The 14,964-nt window shown below is 37.9% G+C and overlaps 1 protein-coding gene across 1 annotated transcript; it reads left to right on the top strand.

Moving 5' to 3' along the window:
- The first annotated feature begins 5,304 nt into the window (after nt 1–5,304).
- LOC134676740 (uncharacterized) lies at nt 5,305–13,116 on the top strand. Its single transcript, XM_063535125.1, has 2 exons — nt 5,305–5,812; nt 10,973–13,116. Exons 1-2 carry the CDS (start codon nt 5,305–5,307, stop codon nt 13,114–13,116), a joined length of 2,652 nt encoding a protein of 883 aa, XP_063391195.1.
- The last annotated feature ends 1,848 nt before the right edge of the window (nt 13,117–14,964 follow it).

The following is a 14,964-nucleotide window of genomic DNA, read 5'->3' as shown; positions in this document are numbered from 1 at the left end:
AATATATAGCCTGGTTACTGTGAGCTTGGGAGAGTGATAACATAAATTTATAAAATTTTTGTCATTTAAAAAAACTTAATATTTAAAAAATTGAGTGAAATTGTTTGTTTTAAAAATACAATATTAATTAATTTGTAAGTTTACTTGTGACAGGGTAGCAAATTCATCAATTATTACAATTATTATTAGGCTACACTATGACTAGTTAGCATAGCGCTCAGCCACATATTATTTTTTTTCACCATGCTCCATTTGAGAGGTAGGTAATTTATTTTAACACTTCCTGTATAAAGTGAAGTGTTACCAATTTATTATACTTTATTACATACCCTGACACAAGCAAACCATTTTTTCTACCGACATGCCGGACGGGGAAGGAGAGGAATTTCATGAAGTAGGAGGGGGGGGATACCTTATCTACCCATCCCTACCCATGCCTAATGCCTCATTGTTTAATACGCGACCATGGGGTGCCGCGTTAGACAACCACCCGCCCGACCCACCCATTTCAAAAGTATTAAAATATTTATTCATTTTTATTTCTCAAACCAACTCAAACTTTTCATTCTGGTGACTTAGTATGATAGACGAGACACTCTAAATTTCTTTGTTTTTGACTTATTCAGTTCTAAATAGAACTATTTTATAGAACTTAAATGTTCATATTATTTGTTTTTATTTTTTTGAAATTTGAGGAAATTGGTCTTAGAATCAACCTCAATTTCGGCTATCTTAGCATAGCATTTTTTAAAGTTCTGCTGAAACATGCACCATTTGTATTCGCTAAAGGTAGGGACATGTTGTTGAACGGCATGCTGCATTCCATTTGGAGTAGTATTCCTGATTCGTCACATAACCTCCGAATTTCCGACTGCTAGAGCAAACCGCTTTGTAGTTAAGGTAATCTGGAAAAAATCAGTTACCATTTAATTTTAAAGCATTGGTTCAGTGACATTATGCTCAATATTATATTTTACAAGGTGTATTTTCAAGTTAGTAACTTGTTTTTTATTTGGGTGAACTTAGGTAACAACCCATTTTTTTTGAGTACGCGTACCTCCTTGACTCACTTGGTCAAGATTTTTTTTCAAGCGTTTCTAGGGAAACCAAATTTTTTTGTGACTATACACCCTAAGGGTCCAGGGTGACGTAATTATATTGGATATAATTCACTGACTTAGACATGAAAAAGAAAACTAAGTTTTTTTTTTCACTTAGTGTAAGCCCGCTGGCTACACATTGGGATTTGACTTGAGTGTGAGCTACAAGTTAGCCTCCACTATTATTGATATTATTTGTAGATATAAATTAGCAACTAGTTACCACATTACATTAAGGTACTAGTAATTTAATTTTGTAGTCCTATGACATGCCATATTAAAACTTAATTCTTAATATTGCATTATGTATATGACTACTTGTAACATACTAAATAGTAAGAATTTATAAATATAGTTGAAAATACTTAATATTTAAATTGGATTTAAATACTTTAGTGAACTTTAGAATAGGGAGCTAGCTTATTATTATTTATGTTGAATAGTGGCTAGACCAGTCAATATAGGATTACTTGAATTGAAAAAATATTTTTTAGTTAGGTAGACTAAAACATAATAATATTTAGCATGCACAATAAATAACAGTCAAAGCTTACTGTTAAACAGATAGACGTATCTGCATGCATAGTTAATGTCCTAATGGACTCCATAATTTTATGAGAAATTTTTTCCTCCGGTTACCCCGGCTGCCTCGGTTAACCGGTGCTTAACCTCTTTGCCGAGAGAGGGGATATTGTAGCGATGCTACATAATTTCCTATACCAAACATGTACTTTCTCATACAATGTGACCTGTACAACATTAGTGTCGCATTTTGGACAGAATAACATACACCAGAGTATGACACTTAGGTAAAACTGTAACGTACCTTCTCAGCTGTAGGTTGATTAGCATATACTGCCTCCTGGCTAACTGGTTTCGAAGAAACAAGTCCAAAGAGCATGCCACTCGAACGGAACTTGTCACCCAGATTGTACAGAGATTGTTGAACCAAACCTGGCTTCACGTATATCAAAATTATCCTCGTGATCCGCTTTAACTGCTCAAGTAGGTCACATCCTAATTTAATTCGTATTTTAGAATCATTTTCGGAATTTTTATGAAACATAAATTGCAACTTTGAGGGTGCCAATGAGTTGAGATTTTTGACAGGTGAACTGTCAGAAAATAAGTTACGCGTTTAGTTACCGCATCGGAAGGAAGATATTCTGAATGAAGCAATGTAGGAAACGTACGATATAAATGTAATTATTAGAAATTATTATTAACCACTTAAAATATTACAAGTATTAATGAGCATTGATATTTTTCGAGAATCATTTGATTTAGAAAAGATTTAAGTTGGTTTGACGTTTGATGTGTTGATGTGAATCGAAACGCGATGTGACAGGGAGGATTTTATTTCGAACTGTCACGGGCACTACACTTGGACTTGGAATGGGAATACGCTAGGATGTAGATGGTTTCTAATTAAAGATTAAGAGGAATTGCCTCGTCTCCTTCCGCCGCCTGGTCCGGCTGGTGGGAGACCGATTTGTAAAGTGCGTATATCGCTGTGCGTGAATTGTGCGCGTGATCTATTTAGTGCGTCCCGTGTCGCCGATGGACATGAGCACGGCTGGTGATCGTGTTCCCTGGCGCGCTGTTGCGCGTCCCCGATTTTGCTGAGCGTCATGCTGGCGCTGCCTCTACGCCGTAGGACGCGGCCTAGACTTGCAGGCCGTGTGTCGGATGGCTATGCTGCCGTCCGACGACTCCAAGGTGTCTTCATGCGGGTCCTTCCCGTAAAACTCCGAGCGCCGCGGGTTGTTCTCGCCTTAGCTTGTCACAGCTGGGGCTCGATGAACGCCCGCCGCTGATCTACGTTGATCTGTCTGCTACGCTAAGTTCCAGGATGAAAGCTACACCCGGTATCCGTGAGTGCACTAGACTTTCGTTTTAGGTTTTGGCCAAAACTCCGCGTTTCGCCCGTCTCGCGATCGTAGATTAAGGTCTACTATGGTGTCACCCCATAACCGCCAACGGTTTATAAAAACAAATTGTATTTTGAGTAGCGCCCGCCCTAAAGCGGAGTGCCTTGTAAGTAGTTAGCGGAGTATATTAAATTGCATGTCATATATTTGGTTTTATCTTTTCAATATCCTACCAAGTTCCCGTTAACCAGGTTAGAATAACAAGAGGACCCTTGTACTCCAATAGTCCAATGTTTTACTGCGGATCTTATACGAGGCATCACTCCCATTAATTATTTAAACATTTAAAACATTATTATTTTTTATACACTATAACGTCACCGCTATTTTAAATTTATATTTTTTATTCACGACAATGACACTATTTTAAATTATTATTTTTTATTTACTACATAAGATACATAATCTAAAAAAATAAAAAAAACTGGCCAAGTGCGAGTCAGACTCGCGCACGAAGGGTTCCGTACCATTAGGAACGCAAAAAACGGCAACATAATCACGTTAGTTGTATGAAAGCCCCAATCAAATATTTATTTTATTCTGTTTTTAGTATTTAGTTGTTATAGCAGCAATAGAAATACATCATCTGTGAAAATTTCAACTGTTTAGTTATCACGGCTCATGAGATTCAGCCTGGTGACAGACAGACGTAAGTACATCGAAGTCTTAGTACCTAAGTATGTTAGGTCCCGTTCTTTACCCTTTGGGTACGGAACCCTAAAAACAAAAATTACTTAGTAGAGTCATCATTACCTATATAAATATCTATACCTAGATATTTTTCTAGCAGGAACAACATTTGTTTAGTGCTTGCCACAATAAAAATATCGACAATCCTGTTATCGATATGTTCATACTACTTCAACGACAAGACGAAGTTGAAAAGTGTTCCAGTCAATTGAAGCGGATTTTCTCCAAAAGGCGAAGCGAAGAAGTTTGACACATGTATAAAATATTACATATAATAGATTATAATGTCTTTCCCATCACGGAACAATGGTGTTCCGGACCTTTGGGAGGCGTGCGCGGAGCCGAAGCCAACACGTAGAAGCCCTTATGACACTTTAATGAAATGTAAGGGGTACACCGAGCGGATGCTGCCCTTACCCGTGTCATGGGACGCACGCAGAGGCAGCACCCGCCAGGGTGTAAGGGCTATTGAGAGTTGATGAAATCTAAAATGAACTAGGTTATTGGGTGAAAGCGATGGACTAAGTACTGAGCTATGGGGTAAAAAACCAGACGCCTGCCTAATAAAACGGTATGCAATTTTATTTCTGGCAGACGGTGACTCGCCCTCACAAGATGGGCCCCCACAAAAAGCGACAACGAAGCGATCTAGGATGGCTCAAGGGCAACACCGGTGTGAGCGGCTCAGGGGTGTCGAGAGGTGTGCGCCGCTTTCTACGCAGTGGCTGTTAACAGCCACTGTGCCAACTCGCGTCGTTTATTTATTTATTCATTTTATTTATTTCACTTCCACCCCTGGAGCTTATAGCTCTAACGACTCCACTCTGGCCGGCCGGCTAAGGCAAGCCAGAGGCAGAGAATCCTGTCCCACCCACCCTCCTTGCGGGTAACAGAACTCCCCAGGAGCACTCGGGTACGTGAGGTCGCTAATCCCCAACAGCTCGCCACAAGCTGCCCTGCGTTGACTGATTGCACTGGTAAAACCAGCGGGCGATGGGATCGTCACATCCCTACGCCATCAGATTATAATTATTATTACGTACAATAAAAATACACCCAAAATGTGTAAAAATTTGTTTATCTATTTAAGTAAAAGAGAAAAAGGGTCATTAATCCATCAGTGCAATACTGTTAATATTTAAAAAAAAACTAAGATACATGTAGCATGGAGTGACTCACACACACAGCTGACCACCCACCGCGAATCGATTTAATAAATTAATTGTTCATTTTCCAAATGTAATATGATACCATGTAATCCGATATTGCAAACATAAAAATAATGTTACATTTCCTCAACCTTGTACTTTAGACCTAGTGTAAAGAACAAAGGAAATGCTTTCCTATATAAACCGCACATTTAATTATAAAATACAATTGATATCCAACCGTTGCGTGTATCACTCATAAACCACCTTCTCCGAGCCGAAGGCTTACACTTCATGGCGACCCTGCCAGTCGGGCTGCTCGAGGCAGCCCCGGCTTAGACGCCGCCCACCGCCAGCCGGCCAGCCACCCAGACGCTCAGCCAACCAGCCCCGCCGCCACTACCAACACCGCCTGTGCCCAACAGCAAACACCAGATGACTACAGGCCAGGACGAGTGCGGCATGTGCGCGCCGCCCGCCACCGGCGCCAATGTGCTCCCCAAACCCCACCCGCACCCGCGCTACAACAACAAGGCCGCCCGGCTCCGCACCTTCGAAGATTGGCCCAAGAGCATGAAGCAGAAGCCCGAGGAGCTCGCCGAGGCCGGCTTCTACTACACCGGCCAGAGCGACAAGACCAAGTGCTTCTACTGCGACGGAGGACTCAAGGACTGGGAGGAGGACGACGTCCCATGGGAGCAGCACGCGCGTTGGTTCGACCGGTGCGCGTACGTTCAGCTCGTCAAGGGAGAAGATTACGTCCAGAAGGTCATGAGCAGCCAAAAAGGAAAAGTCATCATTGCTCCGAACAAAGCGTCCAACAGCGCAAGCACTAGCCAAGCTCACAGCGGCACAGGGGCGATGATAACAATAATAATAACGGTGGATACCACGGGACAAAAAGCCACAACAAGAACAGTCCAGTGGGCCACAAAAACACCAGGTATTCACCGTCGACCCCAACTACGAACTCGGCCGGATCACCAGCCACCTCATGGACATGGCAGAGCCCACACTTCCAGGAGGCAATACCGAAGCCGTTACGTATACCGCAGCCAAACGCAAAACTAACAAGTAAGCAAGCACACCAACTACTTAAGAATAATTTTTTTTTTCGCCTTATTACAATTATCAGTTAAAATTATCATTAAGTATAATATTAATCAAATCCATAATCTATCTATCTATGTAAAGATAGATCTATAATCATAATAATGAATAATCTATTCTTTAAACATGCAGATCCGTCTGCGAGCGATATTTCAATTTCTATTATCTATTTATCTATTAATAAAAATTATAATTAATTTACGATTACTACTTGATGACGAAAACCAGGACATGAATATATGTAAAAAAATATATATTCACCAGTTGACGATAAATAATAATTATTAAAACAAAACAAGTAATAGTACATACATATAGATAAAATTAAATATCAACATCTTATTAAAATAAAACAAGTAATAAAACATACATATAGATAAAATTAAATACCAAAAACTTGCTAAAATAAAACAATTAATAACACAAAAATATTTTCTAATAACCATCAATAAATTTTACCGAGGCATCATTCGTTAAATTTTAAAACACATAAACAAAATTAAAACAAACAAAACAAATATAACGCGTCGCATGGTTAACTCAAACAGCTTTATACAATCAGCAATTTTTAATAATTGAGACGGGGGTGCATTCCATTATTTCCATCTTTACAATTAACTTAACATATATATCTTCATATAGGTATCTAAAAGACCACAATAAAAAAAAAAAACACCTCAACAATAATATTATTTAGCATCGATTAAAACATAACAAACCCATTTCCCAACGTAAAGACAAAACCACTATCACACTAACCAAACATTGGACTAACTGACAAACACTAGAATCTACTATTCCACACATAAAACAGCATCACTTATTATCTTTTCGAATTATTAACCAATTTAACGTTCCAATACTTAGCTTTCACACCATTTGGTTTTCAATACGCAACATATTTAATATATTTCTTTAAAGGCCCTCTTAACCAGTTACAATTTAATTTCGTGTTTTCCAAAAGAAAAACAAACAAAAAAACCCCAATCAAATCATTTCGCTATTACAATCAATCAATCAAACTTTTATTGGTAAATTAGAAGTATTTTACATGTCAACACTTTATTACAATTACAAAACATATTATTATTTTATACATGAAAACATTACTTACACAGAATATTATTATTATTTTAGGTCAAATAATTTCAACTTACATATACTTTAATACCTTTGTTGCGAATTATAATCCATATTTTTATCTATTCAATTTACAAATTTGATTTCAATTTTTTTTATTAATTAACGGTATAACTAATTTCTATGACATGTAGTCAATCAGAGTAAATATTTAATTTTTAAATCTAAAGTAAATAAATAACAATCTTACATTAACATACGTTAACTTACATTTATATATCAATAATATTCAGTCCACGGATCTATTACTTAACTAATTAGAAATTGCATAAAAATAAGAAAATGCTATCAGCCAGTCCCCACTCTCATATACTCATAATAACCAAATATAAGGGATAATACAAAAATTTAAATAAAAAATCAAAAATCACGTCCAACAAATTACCAACAACAACAAAACATACAAAGTAACACAAACATATGAACACTAGCTACTAATCAACTTAAACATATGATATGATTAATGGGATGCACCAGACTCGTGAAGGACGCGTCACGCGTACTTGTCACACGCCACCCAATACGGATGAACATGCAACATATGCTATGTCATCTCAAATTTCGAGTACCTACCTACATAGAAAGAAGAAAAATAAATAACCATAAACAGTTCATACACTTAACGCATTATTAGAGTTTTAAACTAAAAAATAATCGCAACACTTAATATGAAGATCAAGGCATAATATAGGTACTATACGAAAAGCTATACACTACATATAATGAAAGACAAATAATAAAAAAAAAAGAAAAATATAAATATCACATTGAGAGAGCTAAATCAGATAAGTGTTGCAACCATTAGCCTGATCAACTAAAATTTATTGTGACTCTTATATGCTTTAAGTTTTCAAAATGATGATTTCCTTTCAAAATGGGGTAGCTCGTGGAATTAAATAATGTAAGCAAGGTACACCAGGATACAACCAGGCAATAACCCTTGAAACCTGACCATGATTCAATCGAGCATCAATCGTGGAGACTCCTTGGGCACACGGAAAGGTTTTTTTGTTATTCCGATGTGTGAAAACAACTGTCTGGCAATACATATTAACGCGTAATATGTATTAGCGCGCTATAATAAATAATGTCCATGCAAACAATTGCATGTCGATTTTTGTATCCTTAATAAATATATTTTATGTAAAAAAAAAAAAGGTCGGCCGACCGAGAGCGCTAACTATTAAAAGCTTTGAGCTTTGAGCGCTGTGTACTTTTTAAAAGACAGGTGACAAGTATCACAAAGTCAGCTTACAATTATTAGGTCACAATGCAGACATTGCAAAATGGCTCATTGGCGATCAATTATTACACAATGCAGACATTACAAAATGGCTCATTGGCGATTAATTATTAAAATAATAAACAATTTTCCACAAATTACGAGCAAAAATTCTGATAAAAAAATAAATAGAAATAAATGAAAACCCCAGGGAAAATAATAGACACTATAACACATCAGAATAATATTTCTTTTACAAGCACTGAATCCTTGAGACATCATGATAAGGTCGAGTTACCTTGCATGGAGGTCTTTGGACACATATTATGTTTATTAATAAAAACATGTGTTAAAAACAGCCTGTAAAAAAAAAGTATATATGTATATATATACATATAAGAATCAAATATAGCATTATACTAAAAAATCAAATAAAATAAAAACAGCTATCAATCAAAACAAAAAGAGAAGAAGAATCAGAGAAGAAAAGAAATAAATAATAAAATAAATTACGTACTAAATATGCCCGAAGATGTGGTTTCAGCACAAAATGTGAACCAATTTAAAAATAAATTAGACAAACACATCAAAACATCTACTTGTCAACGATAACTATTAATGATTACTGGATACAGGCAGTGTCAGTTGTCACAACTGCCTGCCTGCTTACAAAATAATAAATAGTAAATATATTTATGAATAAAATAAAATTAAAACAAAGAACATTAATTAAATAACAAAATTAATAAACGTAATAACAACATTAAATAAATACCTACAATTACAGCGATAATAATAAATAAATCAATTAAATAAAAATAAAAATACATACTTAATTAAAAATAAGTTAAATTAATGACAAAAAAAAATTAAATCACAAAAAAAAACCCTTACATGTAAATACAATACACGTTGTATTGTGTCCATAATATAATAATAAATTAATGAATTAATGACCAGTTTGCATGTCGAAGAAAATTCGCAAAGATACCTAACAACCTATTTACCATACCCACAATAGGTCAACGTGATAATAATAATATAAAAAAAAACATATATTATAAATAAATAAAATAACACAAAACGTATTTCACTCAAAAGAATACCACTTAATTTAAAAGTTTAGAGTATTACATTATACTACAATACGAGTTTTGCGTCATCAATGTAGAATAATCCTTTTAACCACATAGTTATTATTACCCAATGTATAAAAGAGCCATATACTGTTATTCAAAATCAGGGTACACATATTAGCATTAAGTAAGAACATATGTTAAAAAGAAAAACCCAGCCAGTTGCAATTTTTTCGAGACCAATAATTATATCCTGACTTATGGACACATGAAATTCTTATCGACACCGGCGCAAGCCTAAGCACAATAACACTAGCCGCAGCATTGAAAACCCAAGGTCGCATGCAATCCAAGCTGACCTACATACACGGGATAGGAGGAACAATTACATCATACGATACAATTGCACTACGCTTAGAGAGTGATAGTCAATATTACCCGCACGAATTTCACGTATTCCAAAAATTACCATTACAAGTTGACGGAATAATTGGACAAGACTTTTTAATAAAATACAATTGCGTCATAGATTATCAAAAAGCAACAATCACTTTAAACAACAACAACAAACTAGTAACAATACCATTAAATTTTGAGACTTACAGCCACCAAAACAACTATCCTAACCACATACAGTTACCAGCAAGAACGGAATCCAGCATAAAATTGCCAACAAATTATCCAAGGGAATTACGTCATTTCAGCCAGCAAGATCGGAAAAGGAATTTTCGTAGCCAATACATTAATAAGCACCAAAAATGGAAATATAACGGTTAGAATAATAAACACCCGCGAAAAGGAAGTAACTGCATAAGGACCAGAGAAAATAAACAAACCCGGCATATATCATGTATCATACCGACACCTCTAGATAACCATAACTCAATAATAAGGATTGTATAAAAAAAACAGACATAATTTTAGCACCAAACTACATTGTATTAGCCATCTATAGACATAAGTTAACATTGTGTAAACTTAGATATTAAATACCTATAGCAAACTATGATTTCAACATGTATAATCCCATATCATTTACATATATGATGTATTAGTGTAGCCCATAGGCATAAGTAAAACAAAAAAAAATACACATAATAATGTAAAGACAAAAACAAACATAACTATGTATTTTTGTCTCAAAAAAAAGGAAGGACGTGTAGCATGGAGTGACTCACACACACAGCTGACCACCCACCGCGAATCGATTTAATAAATTAATTGTTCATTTTCCAAATGTAATATGATACCATGTAATCCGATATTGCAAACATAAAAATAATGTTACATTTCCTCAACCTTGTACTTTAGATTTCGCACGGATTTCGGCAATATATCGAAGACGCAACGAGACGGGACGGCTCTAGTGCAACTCTGTTAGACCATGTGTATACAAACATCTGCGACGATCGAGTTACCGCCGCCTGCGTTGACACTCATCTGAGCGACCACGCAGCGCAGCGAGTGTTCGCGCCGTGCCCCCCGCGCCACCCACCGCCTCAAGTGATAACAAAACGGGTTTTTAGCTACAAAAACAGAACGTCTTTTGTCCTAGCACTCGAGTCCATAGATTGGCAAGCAGTCGTGGCCAAACACAGCAGCGAATGTAAAACATTAGCAACCACTGTTATTAATATCCTCACTAACTTACTAAATATCCACCTCCCACTAAAACCTTTAATAGTACGCCCCAAACAAAACCCCTGGATAGATAACGAAATTCAAGATTTAAAAGCACTGGCCTTCGAGTTTACTAGCCTATCAATAAAATACCCGGACAATATCCCGTTACACGACGCCTCAAGTAAGTTACAGAAATGCTACCACTATAAATTAAAAACTAAGCGCAGTGACTATTTTAATTCTATTATTAACAATAACCCCAATAAAAGCAGGGCGATGTGGAAGGCCATCAACATCGAGCTAGCTCGCGCCCCTCGCGATCGTGTCGACTACACCGAGCTGCTCGTCGACAGCGCTGGCCGCACGTTCGCAACCAAACAACTCGCGGTGGACGCGCTCAACCACGAGTTCGTGACGGCGGCCACTGCGTGCGGTGCGCCCGCTGCCGACCGAGGCCGATGCATTTCCACCCTGTCAAATGGGTACGCTGCTGCCGATTGCTCACTGAGGCTGAAGGCCTTCACACCGGACGAAGTCGTCAACTTATTTAAATATTCTGTTGCGGCTAAAAACAGTTCCGACGCTTACGGCTTGTCCACCAACTTGCTAAAACAATCCAGCCCTGCAATTAGCTACGTCTTATCCCATTTATTCAACAATTGTATGCGATCAGGAGTGTATCCGGAATCCTTGAAAAAAGTTAAAATATGCCCTCTTTACAAGGGTAAAGGCAAAAAATCTATTATTAAATCATATCGCCCCATAGCATTGATTCCAGGCCCGAGCAAATGTTTTGAGGCGGGGTTAAATAAACGCCTACTTAGTTTTTGGGCACCGCGGAACGCACTGTCCGAGAGCCAATACGCCTATCGACAAGGCCGGTCCACCACAGACCTGGTGCGCGAGGTGGTGCGCGGCGTGTTGAGCGCCCGTGAGGCAGAGCGCCATGTCGCCGTCATTTGCTGCGACCTATCGCGCGCCTTCGACACGGCGGACCACGCACTCGTCGCCGACAAACTCGCGTACTACGGCATCCGGGGCCCGGCAAATAAGCTGATATTGTCATTTATGACAGACAGAGCACAAGTCGTCGTTGGCGCGGGAGGCAGTGTTGTTTCCGCGGAACTACGAAACCTCATGGGCGTTCCCCAGGGCTCGTGTCTTTCCAACACCTTGTTCAGCGTCCTTTTAAACGACTTGCCAAAGGCGATAAAAGGCGCTGAGATATTTATGTACGCCGACGACGTCACGGCAGTCGTCACCACTTCAGCTGAACGTGAGTTGGAGGGAGCGATAAACGACATCATGGAACAACTACACAAATGGTTCCAGTCTAACGGCCTGGCCATGAACAAAGAAAAAACATGCTTCATGACGTTCAAGCTAAATGGTCACCCGAGCCCAACCCTGAAGGTGTGTGCGGGCGGTGCCCCTATACAGCAAGTTTCCTGCACACGCCTCCTGGGTTTCCAGCTGGACAGCGCATTAACGTGGGAGTCCCATATCGATGAGCTGTGTGGCAGGTTGGGACGGGCATGTTATGCGCTACGGTGCTTAGCGAACACCGCCGGGCTGTGCGCGGTGCGCAAGTGCTATTACGCAACTATGCACTTGCTCCTCACCTATGGCGTGGAGTTATGGGCCCGCGCATCGGACTGGAATCGCGTGTTTGTCATGCAGAAGCGTGCCGTCCGCATTATGGCCGGTAAACCAGCAGATGCCCCAGCACGAGACCTTTTCCGGGACCTCAACATATTGCCCCTCCCCTGTCTTTACCTATATCAGGTAGCCGTGTTTACACACGAAAATCTAGATAAGTTCAAACTTAAGGGAACAAACGACAACTACCATCTCCGGAGCAATGAGCATAAAAACAGACTGGTCGCCGAAACACCCAGACTCACTAAGTCCCAGCGATCTGTATACTGCGCGGGACCGTCTGTTTACAATCGCTTACCCGATAATGTCAGAAACGCAGCTACCACCGCGGGCTTTAAGTATAAACTAAAAATGTGGCTCACGAGCGAAGTGTTCTACGATTATGCAGAATATTTTAACCTACCTATTATGACATAATACTCTAATTTAAACTGTTGTGAGACATACTAATATTGAATAATTTTAATGATATTATTGATAATTTAATAATTTTAGTTTAATTTTTTACAGTGATTTTTTTATAATGAATAATTAAGTACCTATTTGTGATTTTAAAATCGTAATTTAGAAGACATATTTAATGTACAGAATGTACCCACTATCCCAACACGACCTGTAACTTTTTGTTATTAATAAAATATTTGTATTTGTATTTGTATTTGTAGACCTAGTGTAAAGAACAAAGGAAATGCTTTCCTATATAAACCGCACATTTAATTATAAAATACAATTGATATCCAACCGTTGCGTGTATCACTCATAAACCACCTTCTCCGAGCCGAAGGCTTACACTTCATACACCTACACTGTAACCATATATGTATAAAGACACAGATTTGATTTGGGACCAAAAATTGTTTGGGATAAACTACATGTTGTGTGTGTGTGTGTGCGTGCGTGCGTGCGTGCGTGCGTCCGTGTTTGCGTGCGTGCGTGCGTGCGTGTGTGTGTGTGTGTGTGTGTGTGTGTGTGTGTGTGTGTGTGTGTGTGTGTGTGTGTGTGTGTGTGTGTGTTATGGGGTGACTTATGGGATAATTAATGCAGTGACACGAAGAAAGACAGTTACGAAATTATTCCAAATTGTTTTCTGAAGTATGTAAAATACAAATAAATTGGTAGTTTTGTTATTATTATTATCTATTTTCTAACGCACCCTATTACCCTATATATATTTGTCTTTGTATTACCTCTATGACTTGGAAGTGGTACATGTCGATAAAAGGACTGTCGATGTTTTTATTTTGTCAATCACTTATGACAAGTCGTTCGTGCTAGAAAAATATCTAGGTGTATTACTCATAATAGTCTTACGTACCATCGCCCACGCTGTTAACTGTACATCAGTGGACCTTATGCCTTTTGTAATAAGGTCCACCGATGTACAGTTAGGAGTGTTGCTGTTTGTAACTTACCATAGACCCTAATGGCACTTAAGTCCTTTATGTCGATACAAAAGTAAAATGCCCGAGTCAAAACTTCTGTTTACGAATAGAAAAAAATATCTAGATATGAGGGTAGTTTTCCCATTTTATCTACCCACTCGTTACAATTGTGACTTAGACACATCAAAACCTACTTACCAAATAGTCATGAATAATTTAGTGTTAGTCATTTTACTTATATAATTTAGATTGTGTACTTTAAAAAATCTACAATTTCAACATTCAGACTGTATTTTAATTATAATACATTTAAATAAACTTCAAAAACAGTGATAAAACATCAAAATCTCTGATAATGTCGAGATTTACTTACGATTTTGAAATTCAAGAAAACAACTCGGTGAAAAATTCGTTTAAACATAATATAAAGTTTTGGATGAATGTACTGTTCCATTTAATAGTGTTTTCTTATACTGTTATGGTGAATGTTTATGCGGTTTTAATCATTCAAGGCATCGGTGATCATCCGGTGGACAAAATACGAGAATTGAACGATTTTAAGTTTATATATCTTACTAATTGGAATTTCGTAAGTATTAAATTTTATTTTAAGATGATTCAGTTAAAGGAGCATGCAGATTTTTATGTTACATGCAATGTCTTTTGAGCAAATTTGCATCGTAATTAGGTACAGTGTGTGACGGTAAAGGTCGCATTAGTCCGCTGGATGTGGGTGACGTCTTATGTGACTCTTATGTCCAGCAGTGAACGTCAGTGGATGATATGATGATGATGATGGATTAGTACAGTCCCGCTCATCCGGACCCTTTCTGATCCTGTGATTGCTGTAATCCGGACGGTCTCAATCCGGATGCACTCTCTT

Source organism: Cydia fagiglandana, chromosome 25 (genome assembly GCF_963556715.1).
Source record: "Cydia fagiglandana chromosome 25, ilCydFagi1.1, whole genome shotgun sequence".
NCBI lineage: Eukaryota > Metazoa > Arthropoda > Insecta > Lepidoptera > Tortricidae > Cydia > Cydia fagiglandana.
Note: the sequence above shows the minus strand (reverse complement) of the source record. Positions and strands in the feature narration are given on the sequence as shown.